General features: G+C 46.2%; 1 protein-coding gene across 1 annotated transcript in view; it reads right to left on the bottom strand.

The window, feature by feature from the left end:
- The window catches only part of LOC125440770 (poly(rC)-binding protein 3-like), a 66,337-nt gene that overhangs the window by 16,016 nt on the left and 23,293 nt on the right, over positions 1-27,028 (bottom strand). The window contains 10 exon segments of the mRNA XM_048510750.1: positions 2,322-2,374; positions 4,016-4,091; positions 4,611-4,652; positions 8,556-8,699; positions 12,953-12,982; positions 12,985-13,092; positions 16,917-17,048; positions 18,985-19,101; positions 21,094-21,126; positions 21,242-21,265. Of these exon segments, the coding sequence (XP_048366707.1) occupies positions 2,322-2,374; positions 4,016-4,091; positions 4,611-4,652; positions 8,556-8,699; positions 12,953-12,982; positions 12,985-13,092; positions 16,917-17,048; positions 18,985-19,101; positions 21,094-21,126; positions 21,242-21,265 (759 nt within the window).

Genomic DNA, 27,028 nt, shown 5'->3' with positions numbered 1-27,028 from the left:
CAGCTTCTGGCTTCAGCTGAAGGTGTCGGTCACCACCTACAGAACACTTGAACACATGAATCGGCCTTATACCCAATCAGATATTTGGTCTGCCAAGGTCAGCATATCCACTCCGGCTGATAGCAGGTCCAGGGTCTCAAACTGAGGTCTTTCACGTCAGCTACTGCCTGGCTGAGATGCTGAGGATTCAACCTGGGACGTTCTGCATACCAAGGAGATGTCCTACCACTGAGCCACAGGCAAAGAGCTCTGTAACCCCTGGTCTGATTCGCTATAAGCCATATTCATGGATTTGTGTGTATAAAAAATGTACACGTAGTCCCTCATGCAAGCACCAGGCCATCACTGACTTGATGTGATGCAAGCACATCACTGACTTGACTTGAGGAGCAGCAGTGGCGTAGGAGGTTAAGAGCTCGTGTATCTAATCTGGAGGAACTGGGTTTGATTCCCAGTTCTGCCGCCTGAGCTGTGGAAGCTTATCTGTGGAGGCCAGCTGGGTGACCTTGGGCTAGTCACAGCTTTTTGGAGCTCTCTCAGCCCCACCTACCTCACAGGGTGTTTGTTGTGAGGGGGGAAGGGCAAGGAGATTGTCAGCCCCTTTGAGTCTCCTGCAGGAGAGAAAGGGGAATATAAATCCAAACTCTTCTTCTTCTTCTTCTTGTGGGGTGATGTGACATCACAACATTTACTAGGTGGGCTGTGTTTGCCATGGCCTTCGCCAGTCATCTATACTTGACCCCCAGAAAGCTGGGTACCCATTTTACCAACCGAAGAAGGATGGAAGGCCAGAGTCAACCTTGAGCCAGCTACCTGAAACTGACTTCTGTTGGGACTGAACTCAGTCCATGAGCAGAGCTTTAATGGCAGTACTTCACCTCATCACTCTGTGCCACAGGGCGCCTATATCATGGGTCTAGGCAAGTATATAAATAAAGAAATCTCTCCTGTTAAAAGGATCAGGCAATGTGAACCACCTTTGCTCAAAACCTGGTGAGTTGGTGCCAGTCCGAGAAGACTATATGGCAGTGGTGGCGAACCTATGGCACGGGTGCCAGAGGTGGCACTCAGAGCCCTCTCTGTGGGCACTCGCAAACAGAGTGCCCCCCCTCCCCACACATCTAGGCTGGCCTGGGCCGCTGGGCTTGATTATTAGCATTAAACCTAAGACCTAGTTTTGGGGAAGCAGTGTAGGTAACCCTGTCAAGCGCTGTTAAACCCCACTGATTTTCATGCGAAGAACTAAAGCATGATCCTTTAGTTGGGAGTAAGCTCGGTTGCTGGCAATGGGGCTTGCTTCTGAGTAAACCCTCCTAGGGTTGTGATTCACCCATTGGAAGAGTTGCTTCAAAGCAAAGCCCCTGACTACCACCCAGCTTACTCCTGAGTAACACACGCCTCGGAACCAACCGTTTTTTCTAAACTGAAACCTCAGCATTCAGGTTAAATTGCCGTGTTGGCACTTTGCAATTAATAAGTGGGTTTTGGGTTGCAAATTGGGCACTCGGTCTCGAAAAGGTTTGCCATCACTGCTATACGGTGTCTCAGAAAAAGACGTTAGTGTGGTCAGTTGAGGTGCAGCGGTCGAGAAAAGTGTACGCTTCTGCGTTAGAATACAGTCCTAAACAAATATGAGAATTATCATTCATTTTTACATGCTGCCTTTGTCAAAGCCATTATTTTGTGAATTACTGAACATGGCCCTGGGATACAAGAGAATTTGTAGTTGTGTCATCCATCCATGCATCCATGCATCCATGCATCCATGCATCCATCCATCCATCTATCTATCTATCTATCTATCTATCTATCTATCTATCTATCTATCTATCTATCTATCTATCTATCTATCTATCTATCTATCTATCTATCTATCTATCTATCTATCTATCTATCTATCTATCTATCTATCTATCTATCTATCTATCTATCTATCTATCTATCTATCTATTGTTTAGTTTTATATACCGCCCTATCCCCAAAGGGTTGGGGTGGGGTGGGGGGGAAGCAGGTCTAGGTAGACATTAGGACCCAGGTGGAGCATTCTACAACAAAGAAGGTCCGGTATGTTGAGTTCAAAGGCAGAGGAATATATACTTTGACCGACCAATACCCATTCAGTCAAAGGCATCCTCCTGTATATTTGCTGCTATGCACATATTTCCCATCATATTGTTCTGAGTTCAAATTACAATCAAAAGCTGAACTGGGATTTCCCCCACGCTGCTAAATCAGGTCTAATGGCAATTATGTATATCTTGAGTGGAGCAGGGATTTTGCTCCTTTTGGCACGACAACCGAAGAACTTAAAGTGTGCTTACATCGTTCGGAATGGTGAGCTCGTGGGAACTAGTTGGAGTGCTGGCATCCAATCCTAGATTTGAACGGTAACAGAGAGAGAAATGTTAGCGCAGCCCATTTTGAAGTATGAAAAAAGCACAAATGGCATTCAGAAGAAAACTAAAACAAAAAGTGGAGCAAAGAAAAAATACTGAACAGCTAGCTGAACAGAAGTGAAAGCTAGAGACACAGATATTAGCGCTACGTACTAATTGGAACTTAAAAATTAAAAAGACCGGAAATCCAGCAAAAAAAACCAAAAGAGCATCTATGATGCTCCTGGAAATTAAATAGAGAACAGGCAATTTCACTTAGCTAGGAAATCTGACAATCAAAAGTGATTGCGTGGCTCAAATTTGGTCCACCGGAAAATAAAAATTAGAAATCTAAGGTCACCGGAAGGACTTGTAAAAACCTGATAAAAATCGAAAAATATGGGTGGGAGAAACTAGGCAAACTATGAAGTTATAAAGGGGATTAGTCACTTTGCAGGATTGTTGGGAAGAGGGGTGCTTTCAAGGAGAAAGTACAAAAATACCATTAGGTTGCAAATATGCTAGACTAAATTTGGATGGATAAAGGAAGTGCACAGGAAAAATGCATTTAGTGTGTTAACATTCAAAATTACGGATCCACACATTCCACAACAGTCAAAGGAACAGACTAAGGAACAGCATGTTAATGAGAAGAAGGAAACGAGAATGGAATGCTTCTCAGAGACATTTTTATCAAATACACCATTCATTGAGGCCAGACGCCTTGGGCTCCTCTTAACTTTTTGTGCATAAATACTTGAACAGTTGAAGGATCTTTGACATAACTAATACATGAAATTAATCAAGTTAGAATCTATCTTCTTTCATAGTTTAGAAGCTTCCTGTCAGCTGATTGGCTGAGTACCAGGTATTCAAGATGATCAGCAACTCAATCTTCCGCTTTGTTTTGATGTATGTGATAAAAATATTATTATGCACCATACAAAGTATGTACCAGTGTGCGGAGCTTGCCTTCTTGAAAACCCCTGGTTGTCTCATTGTTTTGGACCAAAGCTTTCTGAGTGGCCAATTGTGGCCAGTTGTAAATATGTTTCATAAATACTTTTTGCAACGGCCCTGCATTGTGAAAAGTCTGACAAGGAAGTTTGTTCAGTCTTTCAGATGAAAGATGGAATCTCAGTGAACGACAGGTTATAGGAATTCAATCAGAATTGAAAACAGGGCAAAAATAAACCATAATTTCCATTAATTGAATGCCAGTCTTCCTGAACAGGCTATGCTGAATTCCAGACTGATACAGGACTCTTTAAAATACTGAACACGCAAGCTTTGTAGCCTTTTAAACTCCAGGCACACAGTACATCCTCCATAGTGCAGAATAATGTTTGATGCCTAGAGAAAGAAGAACAACAAGGCCAGCTCCAGAGTTGGTGGTAAAAGAAAGGTGAAGCACAAGAAAACCAGAACAAAGCCAACGTTTTTAGACACGACAAAGGCAGTCTCGTCAAGGGAGCCACAAGGAGGGAAACAACGACAACCAGAAGAAAAAAAATTAAAGATGTGAAACACAAGAGGAGCGCATGGCCATTGGCCACATTTGGAGACCCAAATGTTGCAATGACCATAGGAGACAGAGGTGTTAAGAAGAAGGACATCCCCAGGGGGTCATGGGTACGTACCGGGGAAACCTGGGGTGGTCTGCCCAAGGGGAGTAAAAGGGGGATGCTGCATAGCCAACTGGTGAAGCTTGGTCAACTGCAGGGCGGGATGGGAAATTAGAACTAACCAATCAAATGGAATTATTTCAGAGTAGAGAAAAAAAACCATCTTAACACGTTTCAAAACTGGATTAATTAAAATTAAACGAAACAAAAAAAATAAATAAAGGTTTTTAAAATCATTCGTTCGACATCTAAGCTATCAAAAGAAATAGGTTAAAATGACATTTCTACAGTTATCACATGTAAACGGCTACCGTTAAAGGCGTTTTAACTACTACGGTTCTGCATATTTACATCGTTTAAAATTCAAATACGTCTCACATGCATCAAAGAAACCAACAAAAGGGCATTTGCATCTGGACCACAGAGCTTTCCAGCAACCCTTCCGACAAAAGTTAGCAATAAAGCTCGCGTTTGGCTAGACGACAGGCCGCTCAAGAGAGGCCTCCCTGGGTGTTCCCTTGATAATGAAATACACAGAAAGTCAGTGGCACCCAGAACAAATAGAAGAGAAAACAGGAGATAGAAAGAAATGTGCATGCATTGGACTCACATCTGGATGAGGGATCGCGTACTGGCCCTGAATGGTAAAGGCCTGCAAATGACAGAGAGATTACATTTCCTTCACAGTCATTTGGGAAAAAGGGCGGAGCTTTGTCACATCTTAGAGAGTGCCAGAGGCGCGCGCGCGCGCACGCACGCACGCACACACACACCCCGTGCAGACTCAGCTCGAATGCTCCTATACTTCATCTCCAGGTGTGTGGATTCTCTAATTTGCAAGCAGGCCCACGGGGAGTCTGGATTTTGCAATGGCAGATGCCCCCGCCCCCCAAACATGCATGCTGAATCCAAAACTGCTTTTGAAAGCCACCTCAGTTTTTGAAAGCGTCCAACTTCTGACGGGACTGGGCTCTCTTGGGCCTCATGCTAGGACTATTCAAATTAAGTAGCTGCGATGCACTTAAGGGCCAAAACAAATGTGCAGGGAATAGGTTACAAAGTAAAGGGGATCCCATTTCAGTTTGGAACACAGTCATAGGGGGAGGAATCACCCCTGCTTCCTTCCTCAGCCATTTTTCCACAATGAAATGTTTCTGGGGAGAGTTATTTCCCCATTTTTGCTGTTCCACTTGCAGAGAATACTCCACACGGAGCAGCAAAAACAGGGAACTAATGCTGTCTCCCCTAGAGTTGTTTCAACATGGGGCCTTTCCCCGCTTACCTTAAGCCCCGCGCTACTTAAGGAGAGTAGCGCGGGGTCCCCCGGCACTCCCCACGAGAGGAGCGGCGACAGCGCAGCCACCCCGACGCTGCCGCTGTCGCGCCCCCTCAGCGCGTGGCATCCCTGGTGCTCTTGCAAAGGGCGCCTTTTGATGACCCAGCACAGAGCGCAGGGTCGTGGGGATGCCTGGGCGCGCGCCAGGGATGCCGCGCGCTGAGAGCAGCGTGCGGCATAGGGGGGATAGGGGAGAGTGGGGAAACGCCCATGGGAAAATTGTTTGGGGTGGGGGGTGAGCAGGAGCCCTTCCCTCAGTGCCAGTACTCCAAGCCCAAACATTTTCTCCTTCATTTTTTAATGCTATGGGGCTATTTTAAAAATAATTAGCACACCTAAGTTTGACCCTCAGATGTAACTTTAAGTGTATTGGAGATGCATCATAGGATTGGAATTGTATCCCCCAGACTGCAATTAGCCCCAGTAGGGAAAGAAAACAGACAGAGATGGGGGCGGGGGGGGGGGGCTGTCTTCTTTTCCCACTGGAGATAACTGCAGTAGAAAAAGTTAATCTCGTTCTTGGCAAGGCCTGCTGAATCAGGCGTCCGCTCCCTTCCAAGCACAAAGCATAATTTCATCTAAAATAAGATACAAACCACTAATTAGCATTTTTAGTGACAGGCATTTTATATAGAAATCCCGTGTTAGGGATGCTTACCACCATAATGCAAACTATTCTAAATATATGGGCAATTTTCTATTTAGCCTTTCTACCATCTAAGAGACCATGGGAAAGGAAGAACACCAACAAAGCAATTTTCATTTAGAACACTTCTCACTAGAGGAAGAAGAAGAAGAAGAAGAAGAAGAAGAAGAAGAAGAGGAGGAGGAGGAGGAGGAGGAGTAGGAGTAGGAGGAGTTTGGATTTATATCCCCCCTTTCTCTCCTTCAGGAGACTCAAAGGGGCTTACAATCTCCTTGCCCTTCCCCCCTCACAACAAACACCCTGTGAGGTAGGTGGGGCTGAGAGAGCTCTGAGAAGCTGTGACTAGCCCAAGGTCACCCAGCTGGCATGTGTGGGAGTGCACAGGCTAATCTGAATTCCCCAGATTACCCTCCACAGCTCAGGTGGCAGAGCTGGGAATCAAACCCGGTTCCTTCAGATTAGATACATGAGCTCTTAACCTCCTACACCACTGCTGCTCCTAGCGTATCTAGGGGGGGACAGAGGGAGCACACGACCCAGGCACCAATCACCTGGGTCATGTGGGGGATACTTTTTGCGTTCCACCCCCCTGCACCAATTCCTTGTTGGCCAAACCCTCTGCCCACTGCAGAACTCCCCCTGTCACCGCTGTGTTGCCACCACTGCAACCCCCCCACCCCTAAACGGTTTTCTCTCCAAGAGGTACCAGCCAGCAACACACCGGGGTGAGGTTAAGGCCAGGGAAGAAATGCATCCTCCGTGGTCTTCTCTCAGTCCCCAGTGTGTTGCCAGCTGGCGTCGCGTGGAGGAAGAAAAGATTTGTTGGGTCTTTTTCTATGAGGGCGGCAGTGGGGTGAGGTCAGTGGGGGGGCAGGGAGAGGTTGGCGGGGGGGGGGGGTTGGCTGGGGGCTGGGCCATTTTGTGGTGGCTCGCCACTGATCCTGCTCGCTCCAATACTGGTGAACAGCAGCTGCAATTACTCGGCAGCATGACTATTCGACAAAAGATTTTGTGGAAAGCGAAGAATGCCCTGCAAAAATATAGAGCAATCTAATGAATGGGATTTGGGTATTATGGCCGTTAATGGTAGAGTTGCCAACTGTGGACGGGCGAGCTCCTGGAGGTTTGGAGGCGGTCCCTGGGATGTGATGTCATAGAATCTGCCATTTCCTCCAGGGGAGACCTGGTCTCTGTGTTCTGGAGATCATCTGTACTTCCAAGAGAACACTAGACTAGAACACAGCGTTTCTGCCCCTGTGGGGGGAGGGGGGAAGCATGGCGCTGCCTCGTTGAGGAGGCAGCAGCCGTGCGAACAGCGCCCCAGGGACTGTGTTTTTACCACCCCTGGGGTGCTGTTTTTGGTCCATGTGGAATCTGCCCAAGTTCTGCCCCCTCTGCCATTGACCTTGGGGCTCCCCTTTTGCAGGAAGGGAGGCTGGTCTTAGCTCCTTTCTTTCCTTTCTCAGGCTGGCCGTAATTCCAATCGAGGTGTGGCCTAGTCCTCCATTTCCTCCGTGGCCAGCCTGCCTGCCTCCTATTTATTGAGACTAGTTGCCTCTCCCTTCTCCCTCAGTCCCTGCCATTTGCCCGCCTTCCCTTGCTGCCCCTGCAGTATTCCGTGTGAGTTTATTTAAAGCTGTCCCACGGGCTTGAGCTCCAGCCTGGCCACTCTGGCCCAGGGTGTCCCCTCTCCCCATCCGAGGGTGCCACAGGTGGGGTGGCTCATTGACTTGCCTTCAGGGTTCCCCTGGGGGCTGTCCTTACCATCAACCCCGGCCTTGCTTGGGCCTCCTCCATGGGAGCAGACAGGCTTCTACAGGGTGCCCTGCTCAGCCCCTGTTACTTCCCCGGCTGCTGCTCCTTGCTGTTGAGCAGGTCGACTCTCTTCACTGGCTGCATTCTGAACTCTGAACTCCCCTGCAATTTCAGGTAAGGCACCCCCTGGACACTGGTCCCCCCACTGCTCTCTGGGAGGAGGGGCAGCCGTGTGGCGTTTGAAGGGGGGAGGGAGAAGTGCAAGTCAAGAGTCTACCCCAGTGTTTCCCAACCTTTTCGAGGTCAGGGTACCCTTGACCTCACTCTTCATATCTCAAGGTACCCCTGCCACCACCCTCCACCTTCCCCTCCTATTGCCTCTGCTTGCCGCACCCCCCACCTTCCCCTCCCAGGGTGAAGGGAAGCACAGGGGGTGGGGCGGCTGCTGACCTTGTGGCAGGCCCTGCCCCATGGGCCAGCTCCATGTCCTTGCTGGCGCCGGTGGGAGACACCACAAAAATGAGGGGGGGGGGTAGTGTTGCCGCGGTACCCCTGGGACATGCTCACGCTTGAGAATGGCTGGTCTACCCCTAACTCTGGATTCGTCTCTCTAGTTATCTCCCGGGTAGGGGGAATGCGGAAGGAACGTGCTGGCGGGAGGGGGCCTTGGGAAGGGGGAGGGAACCAGCTCAGGTCGGATTTGGAATAAACACCCTGGGAATTTCCTCTATGACATCAGCAAATCCAGAAGGTGGGGTGGGGAGGAACCCCAATCAGTACCATACCAGGCAGAAAAGAAGTACAAGTGGAATACTAACAGGCGCCGGCTGCGGTTGGGCCAGGACGGTGTGGTTTCCAGCAGAAGCCAGAATGGTGTCCGCTCTTACCTGGCCCCCTGCAAAAATGATAGGTGCAGAGGCAGGTTTGGGGCGATAAGGAATGGTTGCACCTTTGGGTGGAGACTGAGGAAAAAAGAAAGAAGAATACATGAGAAAAGGTAAAACAGCCAAGATGCACCCTAACTGGGTCATTGTTCTCCAGCAGAGATGCAGGCTATTGGACAGCCACAATAATATCCCCTCTTCACACATGACGAAATTCAGTGGTGGACTTGGGACTCAGGATATTATACAGATAGGGCCAATTCACATCAGGGGCCATGCTCACAGGCTGAGGGGCCAATTGTGTAGTCCATGCTGAGTGCCAAAGGCTGATGGGAATTGTAGTCCATAACATCTGGAGTGCCAAAGGTTCGCCACCACGGACCTAGTTTCATAATGGCTGCACCTAGAAGAAGAAAAAAGGGTTGGGTTTTTATACCCTGTCTTTCTCTCCCATAAGGAGTCTCAAAGTAGCTTACGATCACCTTCCTTTCCTCTCCCCGCAACAGGCACCTAGAGAGGTCAGTGGGGCTGAGAAAGTTCTGAGAGAACTGTGACTGGCCCAAGGGCTCTCAGCAGGCTTCATGGGTAGGAGCAGGGAAATAAACCTGTTTCACCAGACTGCCTGTGTGGAGGAATAGGGAATCAAACCCGGTTCTCCGGATTAGAGTCCGCTGCTCTTCACCACTTGTTTGTAGCATCTAAAATGTTTATATTACACTCAAAGCAGTGCTTTTAGGCTGGCATGAACTACAATTCCCATCAGCCCCCGTCAGCATGGCCAATTCCATGCTGACAGGGGCTGATGGGAATTGTAGTTCATGAACATCTGGAGTACCGCAGGTTGCAGACCTGGGGCTGATAAGAATTGTAGTTCATGAATATCTGGAGAGCCGCAGGTTGCAGCCCCGGGGCTGATGGGAATTGTAGTTCATGAACATCTGGAGAGCCACAGGTTGCAGACCCGGGGCTGATGGGAATTGTAGTTCATGAACATCTGGAGAGCCGCAGGTTGCAGACCCGGGGCTGATGGGAATTGTAGTTCATGAACATCTGGAGAGCCACAGGTTGCAGACCCGGAGCTGATGGGAATTGTAGTTCATGAACATCTGGAGAGCCACAGGTTGCAGACCCCGGGCTGATGGGAATTGTAGTTCATGAACATCTGGAGAGCCGCAGGTTGCAGACCAGGGGCTGATGGGAATTGTAGTTCATGAATATCTGGAGAGCCGCAGGTTGCAGACCCCGGGCTGATGGGAATTGTAGTTCATGAACATCTGGAGAGCCGCAGGTTGCGCTGATGGGAATTGTAGTTCATGAATATCTGGAGAGCCGCAGGTTGCAGACCCAGGGCTGATGGGAATTGTAGTTCATGAACATCTGGAGAGCCACAGGTTGCAGACCCGGGGCTGATGGGAATTGTAGTTCATGAACATCTGGAGAGCCGCAGGTTGCAGACCCGGGGCTGATGGGAATTGTAGTTCATGAACATCTGGAGAGCTGCAGGTTGCAGACCCCGGCCATAAATGAACTTAGTGTGTACAACCAATTCAGGCCATGAGAAGAAAACCCATCCTCAAGTCTTCCTCCCGCACAATCAAAGCACTTTCAGTGAAAAAGGACATGGAGAAATTTGCACAGCGTGACCAAAATGTCCGGATTTTTCCATTCATCCACTCATGGATGGATGGCACAAGCAGAACTGACTCATGTGCAAAGTTCATTTGAATTGTCCTTTGTGTGCAGGAGTAGGGCAAAGGTCTCCCCCAAACTTAGGCTCATTCCGCACATGCGGAATAATGCACTTTCAAACTGCTTTCAGTGCTCTTTGAAGCTGTGCGGAATAGCAAAATCCACTTGCAAACAGTTGTGAAAGTGGTTTGAAAACGCATTATTTTGCGTGTGCGGAAGGGGCCTCTCTCTGTCTCTCTCTGTGTGTGTGTGTGTGTGTGTGTGTGTGTGTGTGTGTGTGTGTGTGTGTGTGTGAAGTCACATCCAACTTATAGTGAATGCTGGTGCTGTTTCCAAGGCAAGTGAATTAGCAGAGGCCCATGGTTTTCCTCCACAGAGTCTGCCTTTGAGATCTCCCTTCCAAGCACTGACCCTTCTTAGCTTCCAAGTTTTGTTGCTGAAGGGGACTTAGTGTGAAATGGATCTAAAATTACTATTTTTGTAAAAAAACCCAACCCAGCTGAATAACGAGATTCCTGAAAATGAGAAGTCACATAACACCTTCATAAATCACCCCTGCTAACCCATCTAGTTCCATCCCATGCTTCTGCATTTGATCAAATAATCAGCAAAATCTCTTGCTAACAAAGAAAGCTTCTTGCCACAGAAGAAAGCCGAGCTCCTTACTAGGTCAAGACCAATGGCCCATCCATCCTACACAGCATCCCACCTCAGAAGATGGACAGTTCCCACAGCTACAGAGGTATTTACTGAACACTTAAAGCAGGGGTCTTCGAACTATGGCCCTCCAGATGTTCATAGACTACAATTCCCTACCACTTGGCCATGCTGGCAGGGGCTGATGGGACCTGTAGTCCATGAATATCTGGCGGGCCATAGTTTGAAGACCCCTGACTTAAAGCAATGATGGCAGGTCCTGGCACTTGTCATTGAGACAAATCCTTTGGGTGGTGAAGTCCTGGGTTTGACCTCACTACCAGGATGTGGCGGTGAAAAGTGCCATCCAACCGCAACCAACTAATGGCAACCCCAGAGGGTCTTAAGGCAACAGACATTTAGAGGTAGTTCACCAATCAATACAACAACCTTTATTAGGCATATTAAAATAGGCTCCAGAGCGTTACAGACATTTCTGAAGTACAAATCAAAAGTATATTCAAAACACAGATAAACCGTATCTAGCATTGGACATTACTTAGAAAGTTCTGTCACTTGTAAAAGAAATTTTGCTACTTTTTCCAAGAGCATGGCCTCTGTATTATTTAACAAAAGCTCCACAACAGAGTTGTCAGAGTCTTTTTCAGATTTGTCTAAGACCAGCCCAGGAGAGAAATTCCTAATGCCCACATATCTTGGACAGTCAAGTATAATGTGAGCAAGAGTCTCCACTTGGTTTTTACAGTGTGGACAGACCCGATCCCGGAGAGGGATAGATAGGTAGCGACCTTTTGTAATGGCCGATGGAAAAGCATTGCATCTGGCCCTTGTAATAATCCATCCCCTGTTGGGGGGTCAGTTAATAGTTCAAGATATTTGGCTATGTGCCCCTGTTGTGGGACTGTTCCGACAGAAAGGGGTGAGCATGATTTATTTGCTTGCCCCAACAAGATATGGTATTCCTGTTCTAAAAGTCTGCTTTTTAAGGTTTGCAGAATCTCTCTGGGAGGTGGTTCAGCATTGCCTGCCTCCACATAGTGACCCTTAATGTCCTTGGTGGTCTCCCATCCAAGGACTAACCGGAGTGTCATTGCTTAGCTTCCAAGATCTAGGCAGGGCGCGACCCAGGATGTACTTCCAGACGACCTCAGTTATAACCACTGACACCCACTCCATGAGCTGGTCAGTTCCTGTTATGCACTATAGTTCACTTCCTGGATTACCCTGTTCTGTAATATGCAGATCTATTGTTTGGTGCATCCAGCCAATCACAGTAGAACACAGCTTTATATTTTGACTGGGCAATAAGTATTAAGAACACAAATGAAACACTGCCCGTGACAGCTGTTGAGTTTAACCACAATTGTTTTTGTAATTATTATTGATGTTATAACAACTACAACAAAACTAATAGGATATTGAAGCTTTCTGGTTTTGATATTATGGATAAATTTATGAATTATGCATAACTTCAGCAACAGGTGATGGGTGGGAAGTCCAAGTAGTTATTTGTAGTTTTTCACCTTGTTGTCTTTGTGTATTGAGTTCAAAGGAATGTTATGATCACAATCAAATACTGCATAGGGTGGTGCTGAGAAGAAGAAGAAGAGTTTGGATTTATATCCCCCCTTTCTCTCCTGTAGGAGACTCAAAGGGGCTTACAATCTCCTTGCCCTTCCCCCCTCACAACAAACACCCTGTGAGGTAGGTGGGGCTGAGAGAGCTCCGAGAAGCTGTGACTAGCTCAAGGTCACCCAGCTGGCGTGTGTGGGAGTATACAGGCTAATCTGAATTCCCCAGATAAGCCTCCACAGCTCAGGGCTGGCAGAGAGTGGGGAATCAAACCCGGGTTCCTCCAGATTAGAGTACACACCTGTTCTTAACCGCTACGCCACTGAGCCCCATCACAGTGAGAAAGTTAAATGTTCCCAGCCACAGTGACTCATTGTAAGACTGCCTGCTGACGTTTCAAGACTGCCTCTTACCTCTAGCATGACCACGCAGATTTGCTTTTTTGCATACACTGGAATAATGGCACTAGTTCGGGCACCTTATATTGGGTCACGGCACGTTCTGTGGAGTTTGGTAACATATCCCCCGCGACTTGCACTTGTGCCCCTGTGGACTTAAACACAAACAGGTGGTGTTATGAGCTCATTCATCATCAAAAGCAAAAGACCATGCAGTAGCTACCGTGTTTCCCTGAATATAAGACAGTGTCTTATATTAATTTTTGCTCCCAAAGATGCGCTATGTCTTATTTTCAGGGGATGTCTTATTTTTCCTCGTTCTGTCTCGGCCGGGCATGTTTCCAAACAAACACTTTGCTACTGCCTTACTTCGGGATGTCTTATATTCTCAGACTTCCAGCAAAACCTCTGCTAATGCCTTATTTTTTTTTTCGGGGATGTCTTATATTCGGGGAAACAGGGTACCTCAGATTTTACTGTGGTGTTGAGAGTGTTTGCTATTTTGACCAAATTCTATGTATACATGGGATGTAGCAACAGGTGTTTGGGGGTCTAATCTTATAGCCAGCTTCTCACAAGTTAGTATGAAACTGATGATACTGTAAAAAATTTTGGAAGTTATAAAGGCATAAGGAGGGAGGGGCGTTTCCCTGTTTTTTTCTGAGGAAAATGGAAATTCTAGGGAAAATGGAAATATATACAGTACTATATACAGCACTTTATCAAATATATTGCTTTCTTGACTTCTTTATTTTACTGCAACTCTAGCTGGAATAGCACTGTTAGAAGTACTGATTCCTTAAAGAGCAATCCTAAACAAGCTTATTCACAAGTCGCCTTTGATTCAGTGAGCCCTATTCTCAGAAGAGACACACACACACACACGGAGAAAGAGAGAGAGAGAGAGAGAGAGAGAGAGAGAGAGAAGAAGAAGAAGAAGAAGAAGAAGAAGAAGAAGAAGAAGAAGAAGAAGAAGAAGAAGAAGAAGAAGAAGAAGAAGAAGAAGAAGAAGAAGAAGAAGAAGAAGAAGAAGAAGAAGAAGAAGAAGAAGAAGAAGAAGAAGAAGAAGAAGAAGAAGAGAAGAGTTTGGATTTATATCCCCCCTTCTCTCCTGCAGGAGACTCTGGCCATATACTTCTCCCACCCTTTCCCCCCCCCTCACAACAAACACCCTGTGAGGTAGGTGGGGCTGAGAGAGCTCCGAGAAGCTGTGACTAGCCCAAGGTCACCCAGCTGGCGTGTGTGGGAGTGTACAGGCTAATCTGAATTCCCCAGAGAAGCCTCCACAGCTCAGGCGGCATAGCGGGGAATCAAACCCGGTTCCTCCAGATTAGATACACAAGCTCTTAACCTTATAATTGAGATTATGACTGACTGGAGATTTGAACCTGGATTGCCCAGACACGTCCAAGGGCTGGTACAGATGAAAATCCTGAAGAACCAGAAAACAAGCTTCACTGACAATTGATTCACCTGCTGCAATATCCAGCCATTGCAAACGACACATGACTATTTATGAATCTTTATTCTTTCCTGCTCATGATTAACTGAAGCGCAAGTTTTTGTGGAAAGAAAACTCATTCAGAAAATAGATTCTCCAAGCAATTAAGGTCGTAATTAAAAATGACCTCCCTTGTCTGGAAAACTTCAGCTCGCAAATGAACGGAACTCCTTGAGGAGGGATGTTTGACGATTGCATACTTGCCGACCATCCACAGTTCTAAATGAGTTTCTGGGGTTGCATTTCACTTTGACTCGTCTCATAAGTCATCAGTACCAACTGTCAAGGAAAGGTCAGAATGGATGTAACCTGGGAGACCCCTAGTCCAGCAGCAATGGAAGAGACATCTTTCTCTCTCTCTTCTTTCCCCAGGGGCATGGAACGGAGCTGCTCTGCCATCATCAGATCTTTGGTATGGACATTAGCTGCCTTAAAAATATGCCTCAGGGCATTAATCAGGAGCTGTTCCTTCCTGGCCTGGGAGAAATAAAGTTGCCAACCTTCAGGGCGTGGCTGGAGACCCCCCCACTATTAGAACTGATCTCCAGGCAACACTGATCAGCTCCCCGAGAGAAAATGGCCGCTTTGGAAAGTGGATTCAAAGGAAGTTTCTCCTCTTCCCGAACTCTGCCTTCCCCAGGCCCCATCCGCAAAATCTCCAGGTATTTACCAATCCGGAGACACAAAATGACATATTGTTCTGATAAAGTTTGTTGTGAAAAACTATTACAAGATAAGAAGGAGAATATTACTAAACAGGTAGCAAAATTCCGTCTATTCATTATGAAAAAGAAAAAAATGATCTGAATATGGTATCCCCATTAGATATTTTTGTTTTGTTTAGTTTTTATGCTGTTTGGTGTGTTTACAAAGTATAATGATATATATAGATGGATAGTGCTGGAATACGGGACAGAGATCTGCATTCTTGTTTTGTTGTAGATATTTTGGAGATTTGTAATATATCTGCTCATTGACTGTAAATAAAGTCGTTGCCGTCGTTGCTGCAGTCGTCAGTTGCCTCTCTCTTCTTCCTCCTCCTCCTCCTCCTTCTTTTCCTCCTCCTCCTCCTCCTCCTCCTCCTCCTCCTCCTCCTCCTCCTCCTCCTTCTCTTCTTCTTCTTCTTCTTCTTCTTCTTCTTCTTCTTCTTCTTCTTCCTCTTCCTCTTCCTCTTCCTCTTCCACCAATCCGGAGATGGCAACCTTAGGAAGAAATGCTGCTCCGATAGCAAACTGGGAACTGAGAATTTTGGGAAATGTAGGGCTTTTACACATGTGCGTCTCCTTCGCACTGAGTGTACATTCCCTTCAGGTTTGATTCTTTTGTTACCGCATATATGTTTTGCACTCTTCGGAACTCACTGCGCTGTCAGATCAGAGAATCCTTGCTGTTTCTGAAATCTATTCAAATGAAATTTTATCTCTCCCTGTGCTGGGAAAGTGAAGGAGATTCATGTGTGTTAGGCTATCTTCAAGCTTCCCTACTCCTCTCCATTTTCCCTGGTCCACATCACAGCTGTTCTCCCCACTCTTTGGGCCCTCATTTCAAAACTATTAGAAGAGCTTTAAAAAAAATCTGAAATTGACATGAAATTGACATGATGACCGAATCCTGATCTGTTCAAGAAAAGCATTTCTGTATGAGCAAAAGTATTTATTCAGCAGTTCAGGGAAATATATGGCATCAGAAGTTAATGAACAGAACTGGGAAACCCAGCCAAACCCCCCTTTCAAATAGGAAGAGGACTTGCCCCCCCCCCATACTCCAAGTCACATCGCCTATCCCAGAGAAACCCGATTCTTCCCTCTCAGACGGAAAGGGATGCGTCTGGTCTCCCCATATCACGTTCTAATCCATCCAACCCAACCCAAGAAATAAGCCTAGGCGTCTGATAAGCACGCACTCTATAATTTGCCCCACAATTCTCAATAATGTATTGTCGAAGGCTTTCATGGCTGGAATCACTGGGGTGCGTGTGGTTTCCTGGGTTGTTCACAATGTTCTAGCAGCATTCCTCTCCTGACGCTTCACTTCTGCCTCTGTGGCTGGCATCTCTCAGAGGATCTGATAGGTAGGGAATGGAAAAGCAAGTGGGAGTATATATAACGTGGAGGTCAAAAGCAGAGGCCCTCTGAATAGAGTAGGCTGGGTAATGGAGTCACAAAAAAGTCTGTAGCCTGGGAATAACAATGAAGATAGCCAGGTCAATTCCCAGGCTACAGATAGCAAGGTCAATTCCCAGGCTACAGACTTCTTTGTGACTCACATACCAGGCTACTCTATTCAGAGGGCCTCACCTTTTGACCTCACAGAATGCTGCTAGAACACGGCCATACAGCCTGGAAACCACATAGCACCCCATTCTCAATAATGTCCAGCTGTTCAAACAGCAAGGAACTCAACGTGGAAAATGTTCCCAGAAGGAAGGTACTTTGGAAAAACACCTTGCCAAAGACCACAGTTAAGCAGGCTGCTTACCTCCCTGATTTCTTTTATTTTGGACCCCCCTTTGCCTATAAGGGATCCACACTGGCTTGCCGGGACCACCAGTCGCAGGGTTACGGGGGGCTTGCTTGTCACCATGCTGTTTGTCATAGAAGCATTGATATCCTGCAATGACAGCATCAAGAAGAACTCAGCAATGATTCATTGTTCCCAGTGGTGGGATCCAAAAATTTTAGTAACAGGTTCCCTCGCCAGCACCCCCTCAGCAAAGGGGGCAGAGGGCGCACTCCTAGGCAAACCTGAGCCCTAGGCAAAACCTGTTGGATGCCCCCCCCCATGGGCAGCCACCCCACCACGACCCCCCCAATTTTTTTTTGCACCAGGTCATTTCTAAATCATCATCACATCCCAACTCACAAATCTGAACACAGCAATGGTGAAACACACAGGATCTTTGATAGAGACTGGTAAGATAAAAGGTACGAAAGGCTGAGAATGAATGAATTGCAGTACCTGAAAGGGATTAACCCAGCTCAGGGAGTTGCATTATTAGCTCCAATTGCTACAGCGGAACCTTCTGCTCAAGGGCAGGATGCCTCTCTTGGGAGGCGAGGAGCATGGAGATGGAAAGCGGACCCCATTAGTAACCCCCCTCCTCGCACACATAATAATAAATAATGCACCTCTCGGGAACTGGTGAGAACCTTTCTTGGACTCCACTCTTCCACTGTTCCCTCCAGAGATCAGGCAGAGTGTTTCAGCTGAGAGACACTGCCCGAGACATGCCACGCCCCTAGGGCTGAATGCCACGGATCTGATTCACCGGTGGCCATGAATTCCAGCAGAGGGAAGGATGGCCACGGCGCAACTGAACTGTAGGATCACCCTGTAGATGTTGGAGGCGATCCAGGAGGGGGTTTTCATGGGTAAGATATGACCAAACAAACTGCTCTCTATGCATTTTTGTAACTGCCATTTATTCTCACTTTTGTATCGGATGCCTATTACGTGGCGTAGTCCCCAACACTTTTAGGGAAAAGTTTTAAGAAAAAATTTTTTCTCTTTCTCTACAATACTAGGAAACCAGGGGGGCATCCATTGAAAATGCTGGGGAAGAATTAGACCAATAAAGGAAACACTTCTTCGACGCAACCCGGCAGGTTTGGAATATGCTGCCACAGGAGGTGGTGATGGCCGCTAACCTGGATAGGTTTAAAAAGGGCTTGGACAGATTTATGGAGGAGAGGTTGATCTATGGCTACCAATCTTGATCCTCCTTGATCTCAGATTGCAAATGCCTTAGCAGACCAGGTGCTCAGGAGCAGCAGCAGCAGCAGAAGGCCATTGCTTTCACATCCTGCATGTGAGCTCCCAAAGGCACCTGGTGGGCCACTGCGAGTAGCAGAGTGCTGGACTAGATGGACTCTGGTCTGATCCAGCAGGCTAGTGCTTATGTTCTTATCCCGCTCCCCCAGACATTTCATTGTATTTCTGGCTCCTTAAATTTCCTCAGATGATTCTGCTAAACTAGGGGTAGGGAACCCATGGCTCCAGATGTAATCAGGGGAACTACAATTCCCTCAGCTCTTCTGTCAGCATGGCTAATTGGCCATGCCTGGTAGGGGCTGATGGGAATTGTAGGTCTCTGGAACATCTGAGAGCTTGCAGGTTCCTGCACCCCCCTGTGCTAAACCTTTCCATTTCCTTCCTTTTACATCTTACATTAAGACAGACTTTAATAGCAACTATATGGAAAAATGCGTCTAAGGATGGCTGCTTCAGCCCCGCACTGACTCATGTTAAATGCTAATCTAGAATAGGAACAGAAGTATCTCCAACACTTCCACCCCTTAAATAATTCTTTGGGGACCGGCTGTCCCTGAGGAATGCAAAAGGGAAATAAACCATCAAAAAGCACATAAGTGCTCCATTATTTCACTCCCAGTATCATTGCTGGGGGCATTTCTAAAAAATAAAGCCACCTTCATGTTTTATTTAATGGCAATAAAACCAATTCTGTAACTGTTCAAGCAAGCATCAGGAAGATCTAATAGTAAATTTGCAGTGTAATTTCAGGAGAGAAGACTGTCCATTTACTTACTTCTTCAAATTTTAGTGCAATCATAGAAAAAGCCTTAAAAATGGCATCTGTTGGACCTGTTATTGTCACGATTCTTTCTGGACACGATCCTTCAGAAATGTTGATCCGAGCACCACTCTGTGAAAAAGGACAATTTTTTAAAGGAATTTTTTTTAATTCGGGTATACAAAAAAATTCGGGTTCATTAGCAATTTTTGGCATTTTAAATATTTTTTTTCGTTTTTGGCCTGTAGGGGATGCAGTTTTAAAGCTAACAGCACCAATATTTCCGAGTATCTTCAGGAGACTCTCCTGATAACATCACCCAGGTTTCGTGAAGTTTGGTGTGCCCCCCCCCCCGCAAAGATCCGTAACAGTAGGCCTTCATGTCAGATCTATGCTTGTTTATTAATTGGTACAAGAACTGATCTGTTTGTCCAACGGAATGACAAGGAGGATTCGTGGACACATTATAGCATGTCCAGTGTGAATGAGCCCATAACTGGATGAGCCAACATGGTATACGAGAGCCCCGTGATGCAGAGTGGCCAGCTGCAGGATTGCAATCAAAAGCTCTGCTCACGATCTCAGTTCGATCCTGACGGAAGCCGGTCTCAGGTAGCTCAGTCTTCCACCTTTCCAAGGTCGGTAAAATGAGTACCAGTTTGCTGGGGGTTAAATGTAGATGAGTGCGGAAGGTAATGGCAAACCACCTTGGAAATATAGCCTGGTGCTTGCACACTTTTACTATTTAACACAGTATAACTCATGATATTGTGGTGGAAAATGTCATGAAGTCACAGCTGACTTATGGCAAGAGATATTCAGAGGTGGTTTGCCATTGCCTACCTCAGTGTAAATTGAGAGAGTTCTGGGAGAACTGTGACTGGCCAAGTTCACCCGGGCAGTCTTCATGTGGAGGAGTGGGGAATTGAACCCAGTTCTCCGGATTAAGGATCACTGCTCTTATCCACTATACCACCCTGGGTCGCTCATGTTACTAGGCTCTGAGAGTATGAGTTAGTATGGGGGGGGGGAGGGGCGCGCAAAGGCAGCATCTGGGTTTGTTGCAGGACCTGGTCCCTTGATTTGCATCTTTGATAGGAGGCCCGTTTGTTGGTAATACGAAACAGTTTTAGGTTAGAGTATAGGGAATGTTTTCCAGACAGCCTGGTCTACAATTCCCATCAGCCTCTGTCAGCATGGCCAATTGGCCATGCTGGTAGGGGCTGATGGGAATTGTAGTTCCTGAACATCTGGAGAGCCGCAGGTTCCCTACCCCTGGGCTAGAGGGTTTGCCCAAGAAAGGTCGCCCATCCCTCTCTGAGTGAGAAGCACAAACTGTACATCATCACTGATATATTCGGCTGATTTGAAATCTGCTGTTGCAGGCTTCAACCAGCTTAGCAAAACTAGAGAAATGATGTTGTCCCCACAATTCCTGCTTTGGGGGACGGTTTCTGCACCGTTCTACATTATCCTTCAAGCTTACTTAACCAGATCTCCACTTTTCTCCTCCTCAATCTGGTAGTTAACATTTGTCTATTAAGGACCCACAAAACACATCTAATGAAGCAGGGATTCAAACTGAATCACTTTTACGACTCCTGCTTGAATGACAGCTTATTGTGCAGAAGAACAAGATTCAAGTCCGGCAGCCGCTCAGAGACCAACAAGAGTTCCAGGCGATCAGCTTTTGAGAGTCTGACAAAGCGAGCTGTGATTCTCGAAAGCTTATACCCCGGATATCTTGTTGGATTCTGAGGGGCTGCTGGACTTGAATCTTATTCTATGGTAGGACCAGGCTTCGATGTGTTCAGGAACTGGCTCATCAAGTTTCGCACCTACTCAGCATGGCCAATTGGCCATGCTGGTAGGGGCTGATGGGAATTGTAGTTCCTGAACATCTGGAGAGCCGCAGGTTCCCTACCCCTGTTCTATGGCAACATCAGGACTACAATCCCATGAAATTAGTTCATTGTGTAGTTTTCTTTTTTCCAACCACTAGAGGGCAGTATTGATTCATACACCTAAGCAAAGAGGCTAATTCGCCTCCGCTACCACCAGCCGTTAATTTTCTTAAGCAGAGGAGATTTTTTAAGCCCCAAAAATTAATACTGTACGTCTTACCTCCTCCCTCATCTTCTTAACGGTTTCACCTTTCTGGAAATAAAACCAAACCAGAAGGCACGTGTTAGCTTTCACTGCGCTGGTGAATGAGCAGGAAACGTATTGAACCAACGAACAAAATTCAGCTTTTCAAAAGTGGGTCACTCACCTTTCCAATGATGCTCCCGACCTCCTGAAACAAAGCAAAATGGAAACAAATGAGAGCAGAAAAAGAGATTTATCACCAGCAATTCTCTGGATCTAAACATAATAAATGGCTTGTATAAAAGCACCCACTGTGTCCAAAGTGCATCATGTCACAAGAACACAATTCTAACAAAAGCAACACTGGGGCAATTATCAATTCAGTGAACTATAATAATGAAAGAAGGGATGATCCGCTGGCAGCTTGAGAGCTGGATACACAAACCCAGATGTAATCTTACAAGCCTGCCCCCCAGTCGCAACCAAATGATTAATCAAGATTCTATACAACCTTTGGCAGCAGTTCCAAGGGACAGAAAGGAACAGAAAACAGTGCCTTCGAATTGCAATTATCTTACAGAGAATGGAAGCGAGGATATCCTAACATTTGAATGGGATAACAGGAAGCGCAGTTACACTCCAGGTGAATATTTCTGCCCCAAGAAGCAACAGCTGAAACTAATAAGCCTGGGATCAGCACCATGGACAGTGGAAGGGCGACCGTGTTGATCAACCAAAACTGGGAAACGATGCGTGGAAACAATGTTTTAGAACTGGGTGTTAAAGCAGGTCAGACCACTTCAAACACCAGCACAATTAATATGATGCACCTGCACATCTAGTGTTGTGGACAATCACCTGACTTAGCAAACTCTATGCTGGGGAAAATTAGGAAAGGAATTGAGAATAAAACTGCAAGGATTGTCATGCCCTTATATAAAGCAGTGGTGCGACCGCACTTGGAGTCCTGTGTTCAGTTCTGGTCGCCGCATCTCAAAAAGGATATTGAGGAGATAGAAAAAGTGCAGAGAAGGGCAACGAGGATGATTGAGGGACTGGAGCACCTTCCCTATGAGGAGAGGCTGCAGCGTTTGGGACTCTTTAGTTTGGAGAGGAGATCAGCCTGAGGGGGGATAAGATTGAAGTCTATAAAATTATGCATGGGTAGAAATGCCACAGAGAGAAATTTTTTCTCCTTTCACAATAATTAGAACCAGGGGCATCCATTGAAAATGCTGGGGAAGAATTAGGACTAATAAAAGGAAACGCTTCTTCAATGCTAACCTGTGATTGGTGTTTGAATATTGCCACAGGAGGTGGTGGGACACACTGAATCTTCGGATAGCTTTAAAGGGCTTCTTCTGGACAGACTTTATGTGGAGGAGAAGTCGATCTATGGCTACCAATCTTTATCCCTCTTTGATCTGAGACTGCAAAATGCCCTAGCAGACCAGGGTGCTCTGGGAGCAGCAGCAGGCAGCAGCAGAAGGCCATTGCTTCACCTCTTGTAATGAGTCTCTAAAGGCACCTGGATGGGCCACTGTGAGTAGCAGAGAGCTGGACTAGATGGACTCTGGTCTGATCCAGCTGGCTTGTTCTTATGTTCTTATGCTCTTGCCTTACAAAAATCACTATTCATGTGTTTAAAAAGTTTTTGCTTTTGCACCCAGATCCAAAGGGGCGGTGGGGGGGGGGGGAGGGTTCAATGCAGCTGGTGCTGGTAGGGTGGGCAAACTGGGAGGCGAGCGGGCACTGCAGACTTCGGTGGTGTCCAGCCCAGAAGGGATGCTGGCATTCTGAGCTGGGTTGGCATCCAGAAGGATGATGGGATGAAGGGATACTGATTTTTCTGTGGAGGCAGAAAAGTTTCCACTTGCAAAGATTGTTTCATAAAATTAATAACAACGAATCAGTGCCGTTGCCAACACAATATTAGGGAAGCTTGACGATTTCAAAGTTTTCCAGCTTGGAATTTGGTGTGAACGTATTTGTGTGCTTTATCGATTTGTCATCGGGAATAGGGGAATCACAAATATAAATAATAATCCAATTTAATTATGTTATGAATGCATAGATGGGCCATGCAGGTAAAAGCCAAGCCAAAGATCAAATCCATAATTTCTTAACTTGTGGAAGGGATACTGCAGCTGCCAACCTGATATGGAATGAACAAGTGATACAAATGATCACTTGGGATCTTTGGTGCCAAATGGTGCCCAGTGACCTCCATGGACAATAGTAAAATTTTCTTGAAATACATGTCTTGGCAACTACATCCACAATATGTCCAGGACAGCGGCTCTTTCAGCAGGCTACAATTAGTGTCAACAGCTTTCAGTGTCTTTCTTTAAAAAGAACATTGAACAACGTAAAGCAAGAGCATAGTACACTGTCTTTAAATATTAGCAAGTATTATGGTAGCAAAATAATTTCCACATGAAATAATTTCCACATAAAGTTTTGAATGTGTATGACTGTAACATTTAAATTACATCAAATTATAATGTTTCTTTAATCAAATATTTTTGTTATATCCGATTATATTTTTTCCTAATTAAATATTGAATTAAATTCAAGCACTTCTTGCCCTTGGGACATGAAATTAACAGGGGCACTTGTAAAATTTTCTAAATTTTCTTGAAGATCTGAAAAGTGTGAATATGTGGATCTAATTTATCATGTTTACTTTGATTTCATTTTAGTAAACAAAATAAACATGTCAAATTAGATCAAACTTGGTTTAGGGTTAGGGCATTCTCATTTTGCACATTTTGTATTGCTTTGAACAAGCTCTAGTGTCACATCCAGATCCAGAATATTTTCAAGAAAGAAGAAGAGTATGAATTTATACCCCGCATTTCTCTCCTGTACTAACTCCTTCCCTTCCTCTCCCCACAACTGACACTTTGTGAAGTAAGTGGGGCTGAGATAGTTCTGAACAAACCGTGACTAGCCCAAGGTCACCTAGCAAGAATGTAGGAGTGGAGAAACAAATCTAGTTCACCAGATAAGAGTCTGCCACTCATGTGGAGAGTGGGGGAATCAAAGCCGGTTCTCCATCTTAGAGTTCACTTGCTCTTAACCGATTATAATAGAATCCCAGGTTTCAGATAAATTAGGAACTACACCCTATCAGTTTCGTCAGCATGGCCAATTGGCCATGCTGGTAGGGGCTGATGGGAATTGTAGTTCCTGAACATCTGGAGAGCCGCAGGTTCCCTACCCCTGCACTATACCATGCTGGCGTGGAATTATGGCAGCATATCTTCGTCTGCTGATTAATCCCACCCAGAGGAGAGCCTTGGCTACTGCAAGATGTAATGTGCTGCCATCAGCTCTGCCGGAGGGAAGATTTAAGAATATGGAACGTTCTAAAAGAGTTTGTTCATGTGATATCACTACAATTGAAACACTTGACCATTCTTTGTTTCTATGCCCTAAATACAATAAGATACGCATGAAATACATGAATTCCATTTTCTTGCAATGTTCTCAGTGGCATGAGTGTTATAAGATACCCAATCTCCTGAACAGCTCTGATGAGCTCTTTTGTGAAACTGTTGCAAATTTTATACTGGAAATTAGTAGTTTTAACTGCATTTCTTAACCTTGTTTTGTTTTAAAAATTTGTCCTGTTTTATATGCCAATAAAGGCTTGTGTTGTGTTGTGTTGTATTGTGCATGTACCATGCTGGCCCTCCAAGAGTCTTTATCAAACAGCTCAGTGGTGCTAACAATAGTAGGAAGTCCTGGGCTTCATTATTTGGCAGTATTCTGTCTCCACGACCAAAATTGCAGCAGAATCAGTTTTCAGGATACTTTTCCAAAACTTCCACAGTGTTTTAAAGCATTTTCGGTGAGATTATCCACTTGTCCGTAGGTTGGTGTTGTAACTGAAAACTGGGCAAGATAGAAATTCAGTCCCCTTCGAGGACAGCTCACATTGCAAAATGTGTGCCTCTTAAAAAGTCCAGTGATGGATTCCTCTCCAGCAAGGAGCTGATAAAGATCTCCTTTACTTAATGTGAAAAGCAGGACCCAGCAGGGATTTTCACTTCCAATTCCCATGATGGATTAGGCAACAAATGGTCTTTGGTGCCAAATGAGCAGAGCGCAGGGCGTGGGCGTTCTCACAAGGCAGGAAGCCATTTCCAAAGCAATTGATTTAGCTGGGATGTCATAACAACACTCAGTGGTGGAAGTCAAACACAGGCACAAAGAACAACACTCACTGCCCAAGCACGGGGAAAACTGCACCTGACAGCACAGCTGATTAATGCCAGAAACCCAAATATTCAGCCAAGCTGTCTGAGAGGGAGCACCACAGACCTAATTGGGTAATAGATACATGCACCTGCAACGGAGCTACGAGAAATTATTTATTTGTATTATGGAACCTAACAAGGGCATTGTAGCACCACAGCTAAGAGCCTGAGCTATCCACCAAGAAGATACCTTTGCCGTGAACCTGCTAGAAGGCTTCAGGCCAGCTACCAGGTCCATCTCCATAATATAAGCATAAAAATACTGACAGTCCCTGTAGCAGAATACCATCAGGAGGTGGAGTGGGAGGAGAGGCCAAACCATCTGTCTGGGGGATGTGAGACCTTTCCCTTCTGGTGGTGGTGGTGGGGGGCCACACCTCCCCCAAGCAAAACCCTTAAGAAGCAGTGATAAGAAAAAGTCGACTGCAAGGCAGAAATCAAGGTGGTCAGAGGAGAGATTCTCACTGTGGTGAGATTCCAGGAATGGTCTGGGGTCTGGGACAACCCAGGCTAAAATTCCCTCTCTACTGTTGAAGCTTGCTGGGTTATCTTAACGGTGCATTCACTCTCAGGCCCTTTCCGCACGGGCCTAATACAGCGCCCCGAGGACGGCAAAAACGCCGTCCCCAGGGAGCTGTTCGCATGAGGGGTGCAGCTGCGAGGTTTTTGGGAAACAGCGGCTTCCAACCGCTGCCGTGCGAACGGCAGCAGCTGGAAGACGCCATCCCTCCCCCCTGTCCCAATTGACTTACCTTCCCTGCGACCGTCCGCTGCGTCGCTGAGGCCTGGGGACACGCCCCCGCTGCCCTGCGACTCCAGAGCAGTCGCGCAGGGCAGGGGGGCGTGTCTCCTGGCCTCGGCGACGCTCCGGACAGTCGCAGAGAAGGTAAGTCGATCAGGCGATGGCGCAGTGTGTTCGCTGTGCAAACGGTCCCAGGGGGGTTGGGTCGGCGTCATGTACACTGACCCAACCCCCACCGTGGCCGTGTGGAAACGGCCTCAGTCTAACCTACTTCACAGGGTTATTCTGAGAGTAAAATGGAGGAGTTGTTTCTAGTTCCCTGGGGTGAAAAGTGTGGTACAAATGGAGTAAACAAGCAAACAATTGCAGCCAGTGGAGAAATCTGTCATTTATCTGAACATTCTCACTACTTGGTGGTCATCTCTCTAATACTTGTTCATCTTGCACCCTTCAAAACAGTCAACGTCATTTTGAATCGATCATGCAGCAGATATCACAGTGGGTCCCTTTTTAAGAGAATCCTGGAGGCAAATTAAACCCCGCGTGTTTCAGATGTGCACAGACTGCGAAGATATGCAGCTGAGTAGAATGAGGGGATGTGCAGGGAAACTATTTACATGGACAAAACCCAAGATTCAGTCCCCCCGACCTCTGCTTCATGAATCTAAACAGGCCCATCTCACACACTCTGGAACAACAACTGCATCTACCAAGAATTTCTAAATGACACAGAGAAGTCACTGTCTGACCCTCCTCCCATTAAAAATTACAAGTTGACACTGGATTCTGAATATTCTAAAATGCTCTATACATTTTTTTAATTGTTACTGCTGTTTCTATGTTTATACTAGCCAAGTATATGCTGCAACACATTAAGAAGGGGGGGGGGGGAGAAGAAAAACCATATTTTTCTTTAGAGTGGTCATTGTTAGTTTATTACCCAAAAATCAGGATAAGATTTCTA

This window comes from Sphaerodactylus townsendi, linkage group LG11, assembly GCF_021028975.2.
Source record: "Sphaerodactylus townsendi isolate TG3544 linkage group LG11, MPM_Stown_v2.3, whole genome shotgun sequence".
NCBI classification, from domain to species: domain Eukaryota; kingdom Metazoa; phylum Chordata; class Lepidosauria; order Squamata; family Sphaerodactylidae; genus Sphaerodactylus; species Sphaerodactylus townsendi.
The sequence above is the reverse complement of the archived record's forward strand: the minus strand, read 5'-3'. Positions and strand labels throughout refer to the sequence as shown.